At 49.5% G+C, this 17,405-nt stretch overlaps 1 protein-coding gene across 1 annotated transcript; it reads right to left on the bottom strand.

Moving 5' to 3' along the window:
• Window positions 1–2,597: 2,597 nt before the first annotated feature.
• On the bottom strand, window positions 2,598–11,232 carry Ppp1r32 (protein phosphatase 1 regulatory subunit 32). Its single transcript, XM_028777554.1, has 14 exons — window positions 11,132–11,232; window positions 10,508–10,643; window positions 9,975–10,092; window positions 9,554–9,707; window positions 7,842–7,970; window positions 7,026–7,089; window positions 6,598–6,710; window positions 6,110–6,169; window positions 5,920–6,006; window positions 5,589–5,702; window positions 5,413–5,507; window positions 3,282–3,446; window positions 2,847–2,925; window positions 2,598–2,685 (listed from the first exon to the last, which is right to left on the bottom strand). Exons 2-13 carry the CDS (start codon window positions 10,614–10,616, stop codon window positions 2,856–2,858), a joined length of 1,278 nt encoding a protein of 425 aa, XP_028633387.1. The 5' UTR covers window positions 10,617–10,643; window positions 11,132–11,232; the 3' UTR covers window positions 2,598–2,685; window positions 2,847–2,855.
• Window positions 11,233–17,405: the final 6,173 nt, after the last annotated feature.

Below are 17,405 nucleotides of genomic sequence, written 5' to 3'. Positions count from 1 at the left end.
TTGTGTATATGTCTGTGTGTGTGTGTGTGGTGTGTGTGTGTATATGTATGGTATGTGTGTGGTGTATGTGTGTTTATATGTGTGGTATGTGTGTATATATGTGTGGTATGTGTGTGTGGTATGTGTGCTCTGTGTGTGTATATGTGTGGTGTGTGTGCACGTGGTGTATGTGTGGTGTGTGGTGTGTGTGTGTGTGGTGTGTGTGTATATGTATGGTATGTGTGTGGTGTGTGTGTGTTTATATGTGTGGTATGTGTGTATATATGTGTGGTATATGTGTGTGGTGTGTGTGCTCTGTGTGTGTATATGTGTGGTGTGTATGCACGTGGTGTATGTGTGGTGTGTGGTGTGTGTGTGTGGTGTGTGTGTGTATATGTGTGGTGTGTGTGCACGTGGTGTATGTGTGGTATGGTGTGTGTGTGTGGTGTGTGTGTATATGTGTGGTGTGTGTGTACTAGAGAGTTTTACCTTGATTGTCTTCTTCAATTGTTTTCCAACTTATTTTTTTAAGGTAGAGTCATTGTTCAGTGATTTAGAAGCCCATGAATTCAGCCAGACTATCTCCAGGAGCTCCAGAGATCTCCTATCTCTCCTTTCCCAGAACTAAGATCAAAGACATATGCTACCACGCCCAGCTTTTGTCCATGGGTATTGGCGATCCAAACTCAAGTTTTCATGCTTACAAAACACACACGTTACCAACTGAGCCATCTCCCCGACCCTTATGCACCCTTATACAACTATTTTCATGTGTCATCCCTGTGTCTACGTGTGCATGTGCCTGCATGTATGAGTTTCTTAGATGTTCATGTGAGCATCTATGTATTGTGTACATGTTCTTCTTGTGTTCCAGATGTGCTCATGTTATTGCTTGCTTGCTTCCTTCCTTCCTTCCTCCTTCTTTCTCTTTCTCTCTTTTTTCTTTTTCTCCTTCTTTCTTTCTTTCTTTCTTTCTTTCTTCCTTTCTTTCTTTCTTAAGTTTTCTTGAAACAAAGTCTCACGTAGTCCAGGCTGGCCCATGTCACTGAGGATGGTTTTTAAATTCCTGATCCTCCTGTTTCTGCTTCTGTAGTGCTCCCCAAATATGTGCCATTGTGCCCAAGTATGTAACTGAGGTTATATTTTGTTGGCATAAGTGTTCCCTGTGTTTATGTATGGTGTATGGGTGTCTTCAGGGCTCTGTGTCCTTTTTAACTGCTTTCACATAATTTTGTTTTGTGCTATCTCCACCCCCCTTGTGTGTGTGTATGTGTGTGTGTGTTTGTTAGCATGGAAGGACTAGTAATTGTGTGGATGCCCTCAGCCTACTATGAAGTTATAACACGACATTTTTGGGATTCAGGTCCGTTTCTGGTTTGGTGACTCACCCCTAGTGTTGGAGGCCATGGACCAGCAGGTCCCCACGCACAGCCTGTGAGGCTGTCACTGGGCCCTCTGTCTGACTGGGTTTAGAGCCCAGAGACTCTGTGTCCCTGACTCCCCTCCTCCAATCCTGGGACCAGCTGGAGCCTCCCACAGCCCACATGGAGCCCCTGCCAGGCTGTGGACAGCCCCCAGGCCTGCTACATAGGACTTTACCAGGTACGACTGCACTCCAGAGCCAGCAAAACTGCAACATGGATGCCAACTGAGAAGTACAAATGGACACAGGGGTAGCAGATAGCTGTGCATGAGGACCTGCTGGTCTACGGCCTCCAGCACTAGGTATGAGTCAGTAACCCACAGGCAGGCCTGGGTCCAAACAATGTCTTGTTATAACTTCATCACCAGGCTGAACTTTGAGGGAACATCCCCAAGTTCAGGTCTTCCATCTGTCTGCCCTCTAGGACCCCTAGCAACTCACATGCTTCATTAGGATCTAGGCTCTTGAGGTATAAAATAAGAGGCTGTTGCTAATAGAGCCACATATACAGCTGCACAGTTGCACACTGAACAAATACCTGGCTGAGTGACAGCAGGTGCTGAGAGCCAGGCTACATTTTGCCTTGCAGATGAGAAGCAGCAGTGCCCAGCTGCCCCATCTTCCCACACATTTGCTCGCTGGGCACTGTGCTCAGTGGGGTATCCCTCTAACAGACAACTTGTTCTCGTTCTCACAAAAGATGTTGTCTTCCTCTGGTTGCTTGGGTGGAGGGAAAGCCAGCCTTGTCATCAGCCCTCCACCCTGTGCTGGTGTCTAGCAGGCTTATCACTCACAGACCCCGCCCCCCGTCTCTCACAGGCCCCCGCCCCCCATCTCTCACAGACCTGGCCCTCCATCTCTCACAGAACCCACTCCCCCAAGTCTCTGGCATTCTTCCTGGCCTATCCCTATAGACCTCTCTCTTTTGAGGCTATCAGTGGGACCCAAAAGTCCTGCTTTAATCCATGCTCCCATTTGTACCAAGCCTCCAGCCTGACCTAACCGAGTACTATCCCAGACAGCAGAAGTTGAGAGGCATATATCAACAGGGCAGGAAGCAGTGTGACAGATCTTGTCGGCTGAGCCGCTGTGACTCGGCTGCTCTGAGTTCTGGCCCTGAACCCTCTACCTAGACACACTCTAGCTCCACCCTTCCCCCAAGCACCACCCTGCCCAACAGGGACTGAATACCGGGCTGGTTCAGTGTTCTTTATTTCCTTAGTAAAGTAACCGAGGGAATCTCGGGGCGCATAAGGGAAGGAGTTTGTCCCATAGTGGCAAACCTGGGAGGAAGAGACAAAGATAAGATCTGAGGGAGAGTCCTGGGGTGGCTCTGAACACTCTTCAGCAGAAACAAAAGGCCTCCTGACTCCCATCCCTCAAGCCTTACTTAACCCAGGGCTTGGGAAAGGAATGGATGCAGGAGGGCATCCTGGCCTCTTACCCCTCAGACTCAGCTGGAAGCTGGGTAGCGGCTGCTATGAGGCGTGTCTCGATAGAAGGGGTCAACTGAAGTCAAGGTTCTGCAGGAAGAAAGGAAGCTGGGGTGACCAGGCCTGGATCTCTTTCCTCTACCTCTTTCCCCTAGATCTCAAGAGCTAGCCAGGCCCAGACAAGGACAACGAAGCCACAGACATTCTCTGTCTGCCAACTGGAGCTTTTACTGTCCAAGTGGAGGTTTTGAAGAACTGAACAGGAGTCGCAGGAGGGATGGGCTCACAGCTCATTCATCTTTAAATCCATTCCCCACAGCCCCTGTCACCATGGTGGAGGTAAGGCATGCACTGGAAGGATAAGGCTGAGGGAACGAATCTGGCCAGGTAGGAGGGCTGCAAAGTGAGGGTGGGGTGGCAGGGGCAGAGCTGAGGGAGCATGTTACCTTCCCACATGGGGGTGCAGGTGCCTCAGGGTCTCCGTGGGATTTGGGGTAGAGTCCATGTGGGTAACTGGCTCACTGAGGGCGTAGGCTCCTGCTTTCTGGGGCTGGATGCCACCTCGAGTCCAGCCTTCTCGATCCAGTCCCTTGGGGATGTTCTCAAAGTACCTAGTATGGTACAAAGGCCCTTAGCTACAGCTCATCCCTTTCTGAAGCTCATCCCTCCCTTCACCACCAATAAGCTCGGGCCTCGGAGCTCTCCAGTCTCCTCACCTCTCCTCTGCCCGTAACACCTGAGCCCCTGTCTACCTAGGACACTCACGCAGGAAGCCTGCCCTGTTCCTGGAGATGAGTGCCTCTACACCACTCCAAAGCTGAGATGGTGTGGCGAGCAAAGGACAGGATCTGTGGTGTTCCCACCTGTGGCCCTGCCAGCACCCAGAAAAGAGCCCTGCTCTATTATATCAGAGGCCTCCTCTAAGCCTCGGATTTCCCTTCCACCCACTTAAAGAAGTAAGCCTTAGGCCAGGTTCTGAGACACAAAATGAGTAAGACTGGGCCCCACCCTGGCTTATGAAGACAGAATGACAGGATGCCTATAGGTTCATTTGGAAATCAGTAATTACAACCCCTGGGGGCTTCAGGATCTCCAGCAAGAAGCAGGGTGTCTGATACCTGCAGGAATTCCTGACAGGTAATGGAGGCAGGGTGTGTGACCTGCAGAAAGCCTATGGTTTGAGGAGGGCCTACTGGGACCTCAAAAGGGGAGTAGTCACTTAAAGGAGAGAGAGATTTTGTCTGCCAATACCCAGGGTGCTCCTCCATTACCCTTGTAGAAAGAGAGCAGTTACTGTGTTCCCAAGCTAAGCCCAAAGAGTGTGGCCCAGAAGCCACCAAGGTTTTTTCAGCTGATACCTCTATGGTTGGCTGATCCACAGCTACACACTCTGAAGTCTTGACTCCAATACTACCTTCTTACATCAACACCCTGGTCCCTGCTCTCCTGCTCCTCCTCTCCCTCTCTCCACACCCCGATGTGATCCCAAGACTTGTCCTCCGGGGCCTAGGTCAGTGTCTGCCCTCAGTCAAGCAGGATTAAGTGAAAAAGCAGGAATGCCTTAGAACTGGGGTAGGAGGAGGGAAGCCTGACAAGCCAGGGGAAGGTGGGATACTCAGGATTGGAGGCAGTGTGCGTGTATGGACAGATCAGAGGTGTGCTGGGAGGGAGTCTGGCTTTCCAGTTCTAGGATTCTGTCCCCCTCACCCCAAACCCACTTCCTATTGGAGTGGGCTAATGCACATGTAATCTCAGCACTTGGGAGGTAGAGACGGAAGGAGCTTTTGCCACAAGCTCTAGGCCAGTCTAATCTACAGAGAAAGTTCCAGGCCAGCAAAACTGTCTCAAAATAAAGAGAAAACAAAAACAAAGGTATTACACTTCCTTTCTGCTGCTCCTGTGTGCCCTTCCCACCCAGCCCTGGTTTCAGAAGCTGTCTCTGTGGCTCTTGGCTACCTCCCTCCAGAAGCCCTCCTCCAGGCCTCAGACACCGCCCATAGCTTAACCTGCTGAGGGAGCACTGAGCCCACCTGGCATGTGATGGATGCAGTACCTTTAAAACTGATGGTTCTGCTGCTGCAGAGCTCTGCATTCATCTACCCTTCCCAAGCTCACCAGCCTGGCCCTGCTCTGCCTGTCCTGTGAGGGCTCCCTTTGAGTTGCCAGAATCTGTTACTCCTGAGCAAGGAACCCCCATGAACCTTAATGTCACCTTGGGGACAGCTTTTTAACCAGTGACCAATGGGCCTGGGGTGTGACTGTCCTGACTCTCTCACCCTCAGGCTGAGTCAGATCAGAGCTGTGTGCCTTACACTGGTGTCTATCGTTTCTGCCACAGGACAGCTGGCCTCATAACACCCCATCACTGACTGCTTTCCCTTCCATGCAACTTCCACACGCCCCCTGAAGTCCATTCTCCCAGTGAAGGGGCAGCACATGATGCTCAGCTGACGGTCTGTGTCTGGAAGAGTTCGGTGGGAGGTTTTCCTCCCACAGCTTGTATCCTCATTACTTGCTCTGTCTCAATTTTCAGTCAGTTAAATGGGTCTCAGCTTTCAGCCAGGAAGGGAGCCTCACCCTTGGTTGTAGGTGGTCAGGTACCGTTGATCTCTGTCCTGTTCATAGGAACTCCGAACGTAGCTGGGGTTGTTAAGGGTGAACCCTGTGGGCTCCTGCACAAGATGAGGACAGGGGAATGAAAGGTCAGGACTCAGGAGCATAGTTAGGGACTGGGACGGATGCAGCAGCCTTACCTTGTTCCCCACAGACTCCCTGCCAAGCAGGGCAACATTTGTCTGTTGCATCCGCTGGGGAGGCTGGTAGGCCCTGTGGCTCATGCTGGCAGGCTGTGAGCTTGGAGTGGGCATCTGTAAGGAGCAGAGACACAAGTCAAGAGACTGTGAGGATGGCTGAGGTCATATGATGGAAAAAGGATGGAGAGAGGCCCTCCCACCCCTCGACAAAGTATTCCATGCTTCAAAGCACAGGGCTCCATCCCAGCCCCCAGCTTTATGCTCCATCTGCAACACCCTTCATCTATCTCTGCCTCTTCTCCTTCTTCCCTGCTGGGCCTCTGCCACTCACTCTGGGGTTCAAGGCCCTTTCATTCACTCGGCTGTATCCAGTGTCCCGATCAGAGCCTCTGGACAACACAGGGAGGAAGTCACTTCCCTGAAGGGAGCAAAGAAGTTGTGGGTACCACTCCTTCACAATTCCAAATCATGTACAACCGTCCCCATAGGTGGCCCTGCCCCCCCAGCAGAACACAACTTACTTGAGGGTGACTTATAGGGAGGTAGTCTGACTTGGTGATACTCCGTCCTGGATGGAGGACCTGGAGAGGGATGCACAGTGGAAAATCAGCCTATCCTGCCTTTCCCCTCAATGGCTCCCACACCCAATGATTCCAGCCTCCACTGTGTCAAGTATGCAGAAGGGTTCTATACTGACAGATGTGACTGGGGTAACGGAGGAATAGGTAGAGTTTGGGTGGAATGACAAATCCCTGGTCCAGAATGGGAACCAACAGGGAAGGTTCCCATCTGAGCCTTGAGCATCCTTGGCCTTGGCCCTTCACCTACTTGGACCTCAATATTGTCATCTATAATGTAGGACTCTTAGGCACAGCAGTGGTGTTCTCTCGCTCTTTCATTCCATACTTGACTGAAGGGCTTTGTGTTCAAAGCTTTAAAAGTAACTACAGAACCCCACACCCCTGCTCCCCAGTCTTGAGAATTTTAATGGTCTTGAGCCCACACTTACAGGGTCCCCAGGAAATGCCTGTGAGGGCGGCTGGAAGACAATGGGATTCTTGGTAGACTCTTCAGTGAAACCAGTCTCTTCTTTGGAACCAATTGTCTTCTTAAGCAAAAGATCTGCAAAAGCCACAGCCCTCTGTGCTTCGTGGGACGACTTCAGTGTCCCACGAGAGAGGAATGGACTCCAAGGGCCAGGCAAGGAAAGCAGAAGGAAGGATAGGGACTGAAGGCAGGAGTAGCTGCGCTCAGACCCAAGTGACCCTGCTACAACAGCAGGATAGAGCACTGAAATCATCCCGGGGACACGGCTCCCTCAAGCCACCCAATTGTCAATTCTCCTTTCTCCCCATGGTAATTTCTGAGAACTGTACCAGCTCCAACCCTGGAGTCTCCTAGGGGCTGGAGAAGGAAGGTGAAATTGGGAGGGCCTACCTGTGTGGTTTGGAGACTCCTTGATATACTTGGAATTGTACTCAGAAGTCATGAAACGTGGGCCCTGGAACGTACAAGGCAGAACAATAGGAACACAGTGGGCCAGGGTGGAACACAAGCATTCTGTGTGGTGGCGGTAGCCCTTTGGATGTGTGAAAACCCAGTGGGCCTGGGAGGAGGAGACTAGTAGAGCACCCCAACAGGCATCCTAGATGCCTGATGAGGCATGGCAGTCTCTCCAAATGCCTCCATGATAATTCCAAATCACACAGCACACTGAGTTCCTGGAAATGAACCTGAGGGACCCAGACAAAAGTGAGGGTTCACAATGAAGGAGGTAAACTAATAGAAGAAAAAAAATATCAGCTTGGTCATGGGACAGGGCAGGGTGTGGTGGCCACTTTGATGCAGTTTGAGAATTATCATATTGGAAATGCCTTGCTCGGAGAGATGGCTCAGCGATTAAGAGCACCTACTGCTCTTCCAGAGGTCCCGAGTTCAATACCCAGCAATCACATGGTGGCTCACAACCATCTGTAATGGGATCCGATGACCTCTTCTGGAGTGCCTGAAGACAGCTGGAGTGTACTCATATAAATAATAAAATAAAATCTTTAGAAAGAAAGAAAGGAAGGGAGGGAGGGAGGGAGGAAGGAAGGAAGGAAGGAAAGAAAGAAAAAATGCCTTTCTCTTTGCATTGTTTCAGGGCCTGAGTCTATGCACAGTAGCCCCCTGAGAAAGCAATCACAGGCTCAACCTCTGCAGGAGAAGGAGGTGGGTGTGCCCCCTCCTCAGCCCTAGCAGATATCCACTCACATAATGAGAGTTCTCCCACTCTGTAGAGCCCTTGCCCTGCTGCTGGTGAATCAGGGGAACCTCCTTGGGCTCCAATCCGGTGATTGTCTGAGGTCCGTGGTCCTGGGTGTCGAAGTGGACCTTCCTGACCTGGAGGAAAGAAAACATGGGATCATCCTGGCAGGTGAGCGAGAGAGCACCAGTCACATTCCATCCTCCATGCCTACAACGCACCTTCGAGGCAGTCCGTGTGGCTGTTATAGGGACATCTGCGGGGCCCCTCCTGTACCACAGCTTGCAACACCTTGCTCACAATGACTCTCATACCTTGACAGCAGTCCTTGGGAACTCTGGGTCCTCAGACTGCTGCAAGCACTTAACCCTTGCTGGGCCCCTCGATCAGAAACTCCTGCCCCAGGGCCTTTGAACTCATAGCTGACACTGTTTGGAACACACATCCCTTAGGTAGCTGTGGCTAAAGGAATAGTAGTCTCTTGAACCTTGGCCAGTGTTTCCATGTTAACTTCTTTCCCAGCCTTTGGGCTTCTTCTCCATCCCTCCTTCTCTTGTGCTGTCTTTCCCTCTGCTCTCACCCCTTCCACAGTTTTTAATTTTATTTTTCATTTAAAAAGATTTATTAGCCAGGCTGTGCTGGCACACACCTTTAATCCCAGCAGTTAGAAACAGAAGCAGGCAGACCTCTGTGAGTTCGAGACCAGCCTAGTCTACATAGCTGTATAGCTACTTCATGGACAGACAGGACTACACAGAGAAACCCTGTCTCAAAGAAAAAGGAATAGAGAAGGAGGAGGGAAGGAGAGAGAGAGAGAGAGAGAGAGAGAAAGAAAGAGAGAAAAAGAAGATTTGTTAGTATTTTAGTTGTCTGAACTTGTATATGCCATATGTAGATAGATGCTTACAAAGCCCAGATGAGGGCATCAGATGCCCAGGATCTGGAGTTCAGGAACTGAACTTGCATCCTCTGGAAGAGCAGCAAACACCCTTAACCTCTGAACCATATCTCCTGCTATCATCATTGTCATTATTTAAATTGAGATATGATCTCATGTGGCCCAGGCTGGCCTTAAACTTGATGCGTAGCTAAGGATAACTTTGAACTTTTTATCTTGCTGCCTCCCTCTCCCCAGTGCTGGGAATACAGGCATAGACCACTATGTTTGTGAAGCACTGGAGGATGGAACTCAGAGCCTCAGGAATGTTCAGCCAGAGCGTTACCCACTGAGCACACTCCCTCCAGACTTAAAAACGTATTTAGAGTAGATTGCTTGGATGAACAGCTAATGTCCTCATGATCATGGTGGTGATTTGAATGGTGGTAAGAATGATGACAGAAATGAAGAGGTGAAGAGGTCAGGGTGATTGTGACAGTGACCTCAAGGCAGTGAAGGTGGTGGCAAAGGGTTTGAATGTATGACTAGGATCCTGGTATTTGTGAGGATAGAGTGGGGGTGAGGATGGAGACAGGGCTGCAGGGAGACAGGGAGAGGGGCATGACAGTGAGGATAGTGGGGATGAAGATAGGACCACAGTGGGGCCTGGCCCCTCACCCTACACTTTGGTTCTTCCATGCTATGTCTTCTCACCTCTGTGCAATGGGAATAACATCTCTTTGTGGAGATGCTATTCCCTCTTGCTAGAAGGAACCCACCCTCCCTGTCTTCCTGCACACATTCTGGAGCCTCACTCCTTTCCAGCATGGGCCCAGCACTGACCTCCTTGGACAGTGGTCCAGTATTCAGCTTCTCTCGCCCATAGCCAGAGTTTGTCTGGTGCAGATTCCAGGGCAAGGGTTGCTTGCCATCAGGCACTTCTAGGGGAGCGTAGCTCTGACTGGTCACAGACTTGGAAGTGTCTCGGATTTGTTCCCTAAGGGGTGGGAGGAAGCAAGAGATGGGACCTACAGGGCCACCTTCTTTATTCTGGGACTGAGGGCTGCATTACTTATTCCCAGAAGCTTCCATCTCTCCCATCCCTCTCCCAGATGTTTCAAGAGTCTTTCTTGGCCCTGGGGCCAAAACTGGGCAGCATACCCAGAGCCATTTAGACTTGCTTTGGAGCCTGGGGCAATTACATCTCTACTATTTAAGATACAGCAGGGCAGAGGAGGGAGACATGGAGTAATGGAAATTGTACCCTATGGCAGGATTGTCCAGAGTGTCCAGGTGTGGTTGGTAGGAGACCAGAGGCCGATAGTTGGATTTGTAGCCTGTGCCTACATGGTTCCCCATACGGGGTTTGAACTCCTCTCGACCTGCCAAGGGGCAAGAAGGAAACAGGACCAAAGGTCATCAGAATGGTGAGAAGTGGCTTCCCAAAAAGAGCCAGCACTCATCAGGGCCTAGGGAACACTAAGCCAGGGGAACACCTAACAACCCAGGTGATGGGAGCTGTGTAGGCCTGGCCCTTGGAGGACTAGGGTGCCAGAAAACAGAGCCAATGGCATGGGGTCACAGAAACCATGTGGCAGACACACTGCAGTGATAGGACTAAGGAAGGGGACAGTCAGACAAGGCCAGCTTGATAGTGTGAGCCCTTGGATTCAGGAAATAGAGCCACTCTGTATGGCAGGTCATTCTCTGCTAGGATTGACCTAGAGGGTGTGCCTCTCCTGGTCCCTCTTCCCACCCAGGGTCCTGAAGAGAGCACCCACATAGAGGAGTCCTCACCATAGGCTGTGCAGTAGCTGGTGGCATAAAACTTCAGAGGGTCAGAACATCCTCCTGAACTCATCTTCACATAAGGAGAGACAACCCCAAGAGGGAGTTTCCCCATCATGATGCTTTGGGGCAGGGCCCCACGGGCCTGAGAAGAAACCCAGGAGATCCTCATGAATCCTGATCCGAGGCTTCAACCCCAGCAGTGACAGTCAGCCTCCCCTCATAGACATGAGTCATTCTCATAGGCCCCTGTTCCCGTTTCTGGAGACTGCATCCCAAATCAAACAAAAAACCCATCCTCAGCTCTCACACTGGCATGTCCCTTACCAGCTTTCCAACACCCGCACCTTAGAGCCAAGAAACTTTGATGCCAAGAAATGAACTGAAGCTCTTAACAAGGGACAGAGCGGACATTCAGACAGGGTATCTGACTCCTAGTCCTCTGGTCTGACCTCCTGTATGTGCTTCTTAGAGAGTACATGACCAGATGACCGCCTGCCTGAGATTTCTCTCCTGCAAGACATGCCCAGCCCCACCCCTATCTCTTTCTCAGTTCTTTTCCCCACCCACCTCCCTCTGGAAGTTGACTGTGCTCTTCTGGGGCCCTAGACAGTAAGCCCCACCCTCACCTACCCTCTGTAGCTAGCTCTGAGGTCCGCAGAGGCCACAAGAGGCTGGAGCTGCTCAAGAGAAGCTGGCCCTCCTGAGGTGGAGACGGCCAAGCTAGAAGAAACAGAGTGTTGCTTAGCAACCAGCACCTAGCAACAGCGTCCCAAGCCTCTGAAGTCCTTCTCAAGCCATGGCCCACTGAGGGGCTGACCTGTCCAGGAAGGGAAGGCCAGGCATAGCACAAATTTGCCCCTGCCTCCATGGCTCTGGCCCACACTACCTGCACAAGACCACAAAGAGTTGCTTACCTAACTGATGTGAAATAAAAGATAGTCCTGGACAATCTCTCCCATTTACAAAGTATCCACTTCTCACGGTGGATACTTTACAGCGTTTATCCCCATCCTCCTAGTGGCTCTTCCAGGTGGCTATTATTATCTTCTCTTCGCTGGGGAACAAGAGGCAACCCACTGGACTGGCCAGAGAACTCAAAAAAAAAAAAAAACCCAAAATGAAACAAAACACTGCCCTCCTCCAAAAGAAACAAAACAGTTGAGACTCCAGGCGGTTGGATTCTGATCCCACTCTTATGCCTCTTGGTAAATTAATGTTTACTATGCTCTGCTCCAGCTAAATCTGTGCTAAGCCCTTTTACACACATGATCTCTTACAATTTCCCAAACTCCCCCATGAGCTTGGGGCTCTTGGTAAATGGCCAATAACCACAGCAGTGGTTAAAATCGAGGCTCCAAGCAGGCCTGTTGACTCTGATGAGGTGTCTTTCCTCTTTACTCCATCGCTTCTCATCTTAACCAAGTGTGTGACTTCTGACAGAAAGTAACGGTTCAACACCTGCTGAAAGGAAGGGGCAGCAGCACTGGTAGCATTGGTACTTACTTGCAAGCTGTGGTCTAAATGTTCCTGGCCAGCTCTACAGAGACTTCAGTTAACAGCATGAAAGCCTCAAGTTGGTTTTCAGTCTTGTAAACATTGTGACAGTTGGATCTCCAGGGATGGAAAGGAACTCGGCTCAGTATCTGCCAATTCCACCATCATGGCTACTTACAAATAGCCAGTACAGTGTCCCAAATGAGAACCTTAAATAATGTTTTGCTTTGTTTTTTTTAAGACAGGATTGCTCTGTGCGGCCCTAGCTGTAGAACTTGCTCTATAGCCCAGGCTGGCTTGCCTCTGCCTCCCAAGTGTTGGAATTAAAGGCATGTACTACCACCGCCCAGCTAAATAATTTTTCACACAACAGGGTTTAACAGTCATCCTGTAGATTTCAAGCCTTTAGCTGTCATGAGTATGTGAACTTCTCTTCTGGAACAAGTGGCCTATGAAGAAAAGGAACACTGAGGGAAAGAGGCTGCACTGCCTAGGATATATGCGCATATATAAGCCAGGCACATAAATAAATCCTACTATATCCACACTATTCCTACTAGCACCAGGGATCATGAGCACATTATACTCCAGATTCAGAAGTTATAATCATCTAGGGGGGCTTCAGGACAAACTGAGACCCACTGGATTCTTCCCCTCCAAAGCCATGACTCTGGTCCTGGTCAGGGGCTACCACGCCAGAGGACTGAATGCATTCAGCCTTGCCTCCAGCTTGCCAACAAAGAGGCTCATGGGTACTCCATACATGAAACATGGGAAGATTAAGACTGCCACTGGTGGGGCCCACTCAGGGCAAAGGGCAAAGGCAGAGAGCTGTGTTCTTCTAGGCACCCCTGGAGTAGAGGTCACAGCCTCTACTTCAGCTCAGATTCTGAAGACACAAGCTCTGGCTCTGCTACAGAGTACCTAGGAGACTTGGTACAGGGCATGTGTCTCTTAACAGCCCCTCCTGGAAAATGAAGACAATGACAGCTGCCATGAACCACTTAGCAAAGCACCAGTAAATAAAGGCCATATACTAGATTAGGAGAAAACTCTAGAGAGAGGTGCTGTCTTAGTTAGGGTTTTACTGCTGTGAACAGACACCATGACCAAGGCAAGCCTTATAAGGACAACATTTAACTGGGGCTGGCTTACAGGCACAGAAGTTCAGTCCATTACCATCAAGGCAGGAGCATGGCAGTGTCCAGGCAGGCATGGTGCAGGCAGAGCTGAGAGTTCTACATCTTCATCTGAAGGCTGCTAGGAGAAGACTGGATTCCAGGCAGCTAGGATGAGGGTCTTAAAGCCCATGCGCACAGTGACACACCTACTCCATCAAGGCCACACCTCCTAATAGTGTCACTTCCTGGGCTAAGCATATTCAAACCATCACAGGTGGTGTGTGTGTGTGTGTGTGTGTGTGTGTGTGTAAATATATGTATGCATGCATGTGCATATCAGAGAGCAGCCTTAGTGTATGAACTAAGGCACTGTCTCAGTTTCTTTTCCTGTTGCTGAGACAAAATACTCTGAAAAGAGCAACTTAAGGGACAAAAGGCTTATTCAGGCTAATAGTCCAAGAGTATAGTCCAGCATGGCAGAGAACTCAAAGTAACAGAAGCCTGAAGTAGCTGGACTCATTGCATGCACAAGCAGAAAGCAGACAGCAGAGCCCGGAAAGGTGGCTTAGTGGTTAAAGGCGCTTTCCACTCTTGAAGAAAATGTCATTTCAGGTGACTCACAGTCATCTGTAATTCCAGCTACAGGAAACCCTATGCCCTCTAAGATAGCAAGTGAATACATTCTACTGTTCAGGTAACTTTCTCCATTTTATACGGTCCAGGTTACCCTCCCTGGTCAGGGAATAATCCCATCCTTAATTTTAATAGATCGTCCCACATCAATTGATCCAGGAGCTGAGAGGAAGGGAGACCTCTGTGAGTTTGAAGCCCTATCTATATATCTATTTCCAGAACAGTCAGGCCTGCAGAGAAAGACGGGGTGGGGGGGGGAACTTGCATCAAAAAACAAAACAAAATAATCCTCCCATAAGCATAGCCTGTAGCCCATCTTCCAGTAAATTCTATGTCCTGTCAAGTTGACAATGAACATCAACCATTGTAGGCTCTTTCCACATATTTTTGAGACCCAGTCTCTCATTGGCCTAGAACTTTACCACATAAGTCATGCTATCTGGTCCCTGAGCTTCTAGGAATCTGCCTGGCTCTGTCTCCCATCCTGCCATGGCTGGAATTAAAAGTCCATTCCTTCACACATAGCTTTATATGTAGTTTTCTAAGTATCCAAACTCAGGCCCTCCTGCTTGTGAGGTAAGGGCTTTACCTATTGAGCCATTTCCCAGGTCACTAGGCAAAGGGTTGGGCCAAACAGTTAAAGACAGGAATTCCACGGGATCTCAGACAAGGTCTGATGATGGGCTGAAAGAAAGTTCTCTTCTGAGACTGAGCTCAAAATTCCCTCTGTAGGTCTTCTCCGAGCCTGCTTCTGTGTCTGCAAGCTGAGATGACATGTCTGACTCACAAGATCAAGGTCTTTGGGGAAGTGAAATGCCTGATGACCATGTCTGGCGATCTGCACAGGCAAAGGGGGACGAGGTTGCTCCACCAGGAAGGTAACAGCAGATAGTGAGCGGTCTTCAGCCTAGGTTCTGGAACCGATTCTATGTGGCTGAATCCTGTACGGGGAAGAGATGTGGGAGGGAAGTTCTAGTTGGCCTTTTAGAGACTCTTGGGCTGACAAAAGCGGCCACGGCTGAGCCCCAGGTTGCTGTAGACCTTATTTTTTTTGTTGTGTGGCGACATCTAATGGTTGTTATGCACAACTGCAAATGAGGATGTTCATAGAACTGGGATTCTTTGGATGAGTCGGCAGAGTGGACAATGGCTAGTGCCTGTTTCGCCTATGCACCCCTACACAGCCACTCTTCCGCACAAACTGGACAGGCCTGGTTCTCATGAGGGGCTGAAGCCTAAGGGATGCCTATATGGATGAAGGTCCTTGTAGCAAATTGTGTAACTTGGCCCTCTCACCAAGTGTCTCCACCTCTACAGAGACATTAACAACCAATCCTTTCAATCTAGGTTGAAAATCCAGGACCCACATCATCCCACTTTCTTCCCATAATTGCTACTATTCATTAACTGCTACCACCATGCTGGGCAGAAACCTAGGAATCATCTCCTAGTTTTGACTTTTGAGACAGGGCTTCAGGTCTATTTTGCAACATAGCCATTGATGGCCTTGAATTTGTGACCCTGCAGTCTCCACCTTCCAAGTGCTGGGATCACAGGCATGGGCTATAGTACTCAGTTTATACAGTGCTGGGGGTTTGAACCCAGGACTTTGTGTACGTATGCTAGGCAAGTACTTTGTCAACTGAATCACACTTCCAGTTCTCTCCCCGCTGCACCATATCAGTTTTTACTCCGGCCTTACCAGCAATTAGAAATTATTGCTAATAAGCTCATTTTACAAATGGAGAGGCCAACTGGAGTCTCACAGGCAGGAAGAGGTGGGACTTGGATCGGAATGCAGCTTTAACGGGAGAATCCATTCTCTTCCTGCCGGGTAATACTCTGCAGAGTGCTGGGGCTGCAGCGGTGAACTCTGACACCACTTGGTTCAACTTAATGGCTTTGCAAAGTAATGGCTGCCTCAGGCAGGAGGGCAACATCCTTCCCTTTTCCAGACCTGACTCAGTTCAGATATTTATGCTCTGGGCTGCAGGTCCCCCTAAGAGGGTTAAATGGAGCATGTAAGATGTCACACCATCAAGCATGCGTGGTTTGACCTTGGTTGGTGCATTTTGATGGCTGGTCTCAGAGTGCAGAGCTCTCAAGAAGAGATCCCAGCTTAATGGAAGGGTACCATCCAATAGGAGCATTCAAGCAAGAGCCTCACAGGCTGACTGACTTAGGATTTGCTGGGTACCAGACACCATCTTCATCATTCCCTACATGTTAATACATCTACACCTTACTACCTGCAAGTGGAAAGGATCAGATCCTCTATTTCATGGATGAAAAAACTGAGGCACAGAGAGACTGCCTGATTGTTTGGGGGTCACACAGCTCGTAAAGGAAGCAGCCACTGTCAGAAGCAAGTACGACTGCCCCAAAGGCCATGCTGCTAATCACTTTAAAAGCACCTCATGGTCTGTGTCAGGAGTTCTCCAAACTCTTAAGAATCTTACTTTTGATGACATGCTTTTTTAATCCTTTTGTTTGTTTATAAGGCTGGTTGTTTGGTTGGGTTTCAAGTGTTTTTCAAGACAGTTTCTCTGTATAGTCCTGGCTGTCCTGGAACTTGATTGGTAGACCAGGCTGTCCTAGAACTCGGAGATTCACCTGCCTCTGCCTCCCAAGTCTGGAATTAAAAGTGCATGTGAGGAGCTGGAGAGAGGGCTTGGCAGTTGAAATCACTGGCTGATCTTCCAGAGGACCCAGGTTTCATACCCAGCATCTACAAGGAAGCTCACAACTGTTTGTATCTCCTGTTCCAGGGGATCCGACATTCTCAAACAGAAGTACATGCTGGCAAAATGTTAATGTACATAAAATGAAAATAAATATTTTTTTAAAGTGTGTGCCATTATAACTGGCCTTAATTCATTTCCTGTCTTTCAGACTCTCAGATGCCCTGGGCAAACAATTCACAAAAGAAAAACATCGAACATGGGAAGCAGGGGGATGTGGATGTAGCTCAGTTGCTAGAGCACTTGCTTAGCATTCATGAGGCCCTGAGTTCGATCCCCAGCACTGTATAAAACTGGTGATGCCAGTACACAGGGGCACACACCTGTAATCACAGCACTCCAGAGGTTGAGGCAGGAGGATCTTAGAAGTTCAAGGTCAGCCTCTGCTACATAGTGAGTTCAAGTAGGCAACGTGAAACCTTAACTCAAAAGGAAAGTAAATATAGATTCTAAGAACCCTAGCTTTGGGGGCTCAGGGACACATTTTTGCATCTGTCACAGACTAGCCAAGGAGACTTATCCTATTCAGAACAGTGGAGTGGCTGCTTTCTGGTCTGGGGAAAAGAGAGAGGATAGAGCCAGTGAGGGAATCGAAGTCTGAATAGTGCCCGCTCTATGGACTCTAAGGAATGGCAGGTGGTGTGACTGTTTCAATAGACTGGTCATGTCTAGAGATGCCAGCAGACAGGGCTCCATCTTTAGTTTCTCTGCATTGGTACCAGTAAGCCTCAGTGAGGCAGGAATGCCAGCACAGGACCAACCTTTCAAAAGTGCTTTGAGAGCCTGGGGTGACAGGACAATCAGTAGCAATCAGTAGCATGCTTGCAAGGCAAGCATGAAGACCCCAGGTCTATTCCCAGAACCCACCCACATTTTTTTTAAAAGGAGGAGAGGGCTGAAGAGATGGCTCAGTGT

This window comes from Grammomys surdaster, unplaced genomic scaffold, assembly GCF_004785775.1.
Source record: "Grammomys surdaster isolate TR1022 unplaced genomic scaffold, NIH_TR_1.0 310, whole genome shotgun sequence".
In the NCBI taxonomy this organism is placed as follows: Eukaryota; Metazoa; Chordata; class Mammalia; order Rodentia; family Muridae; genus Grammomys; species Grammomys surdaster.
This window is presented reverse-complemented; position numbering and strand designations above follow the sequence as displayed.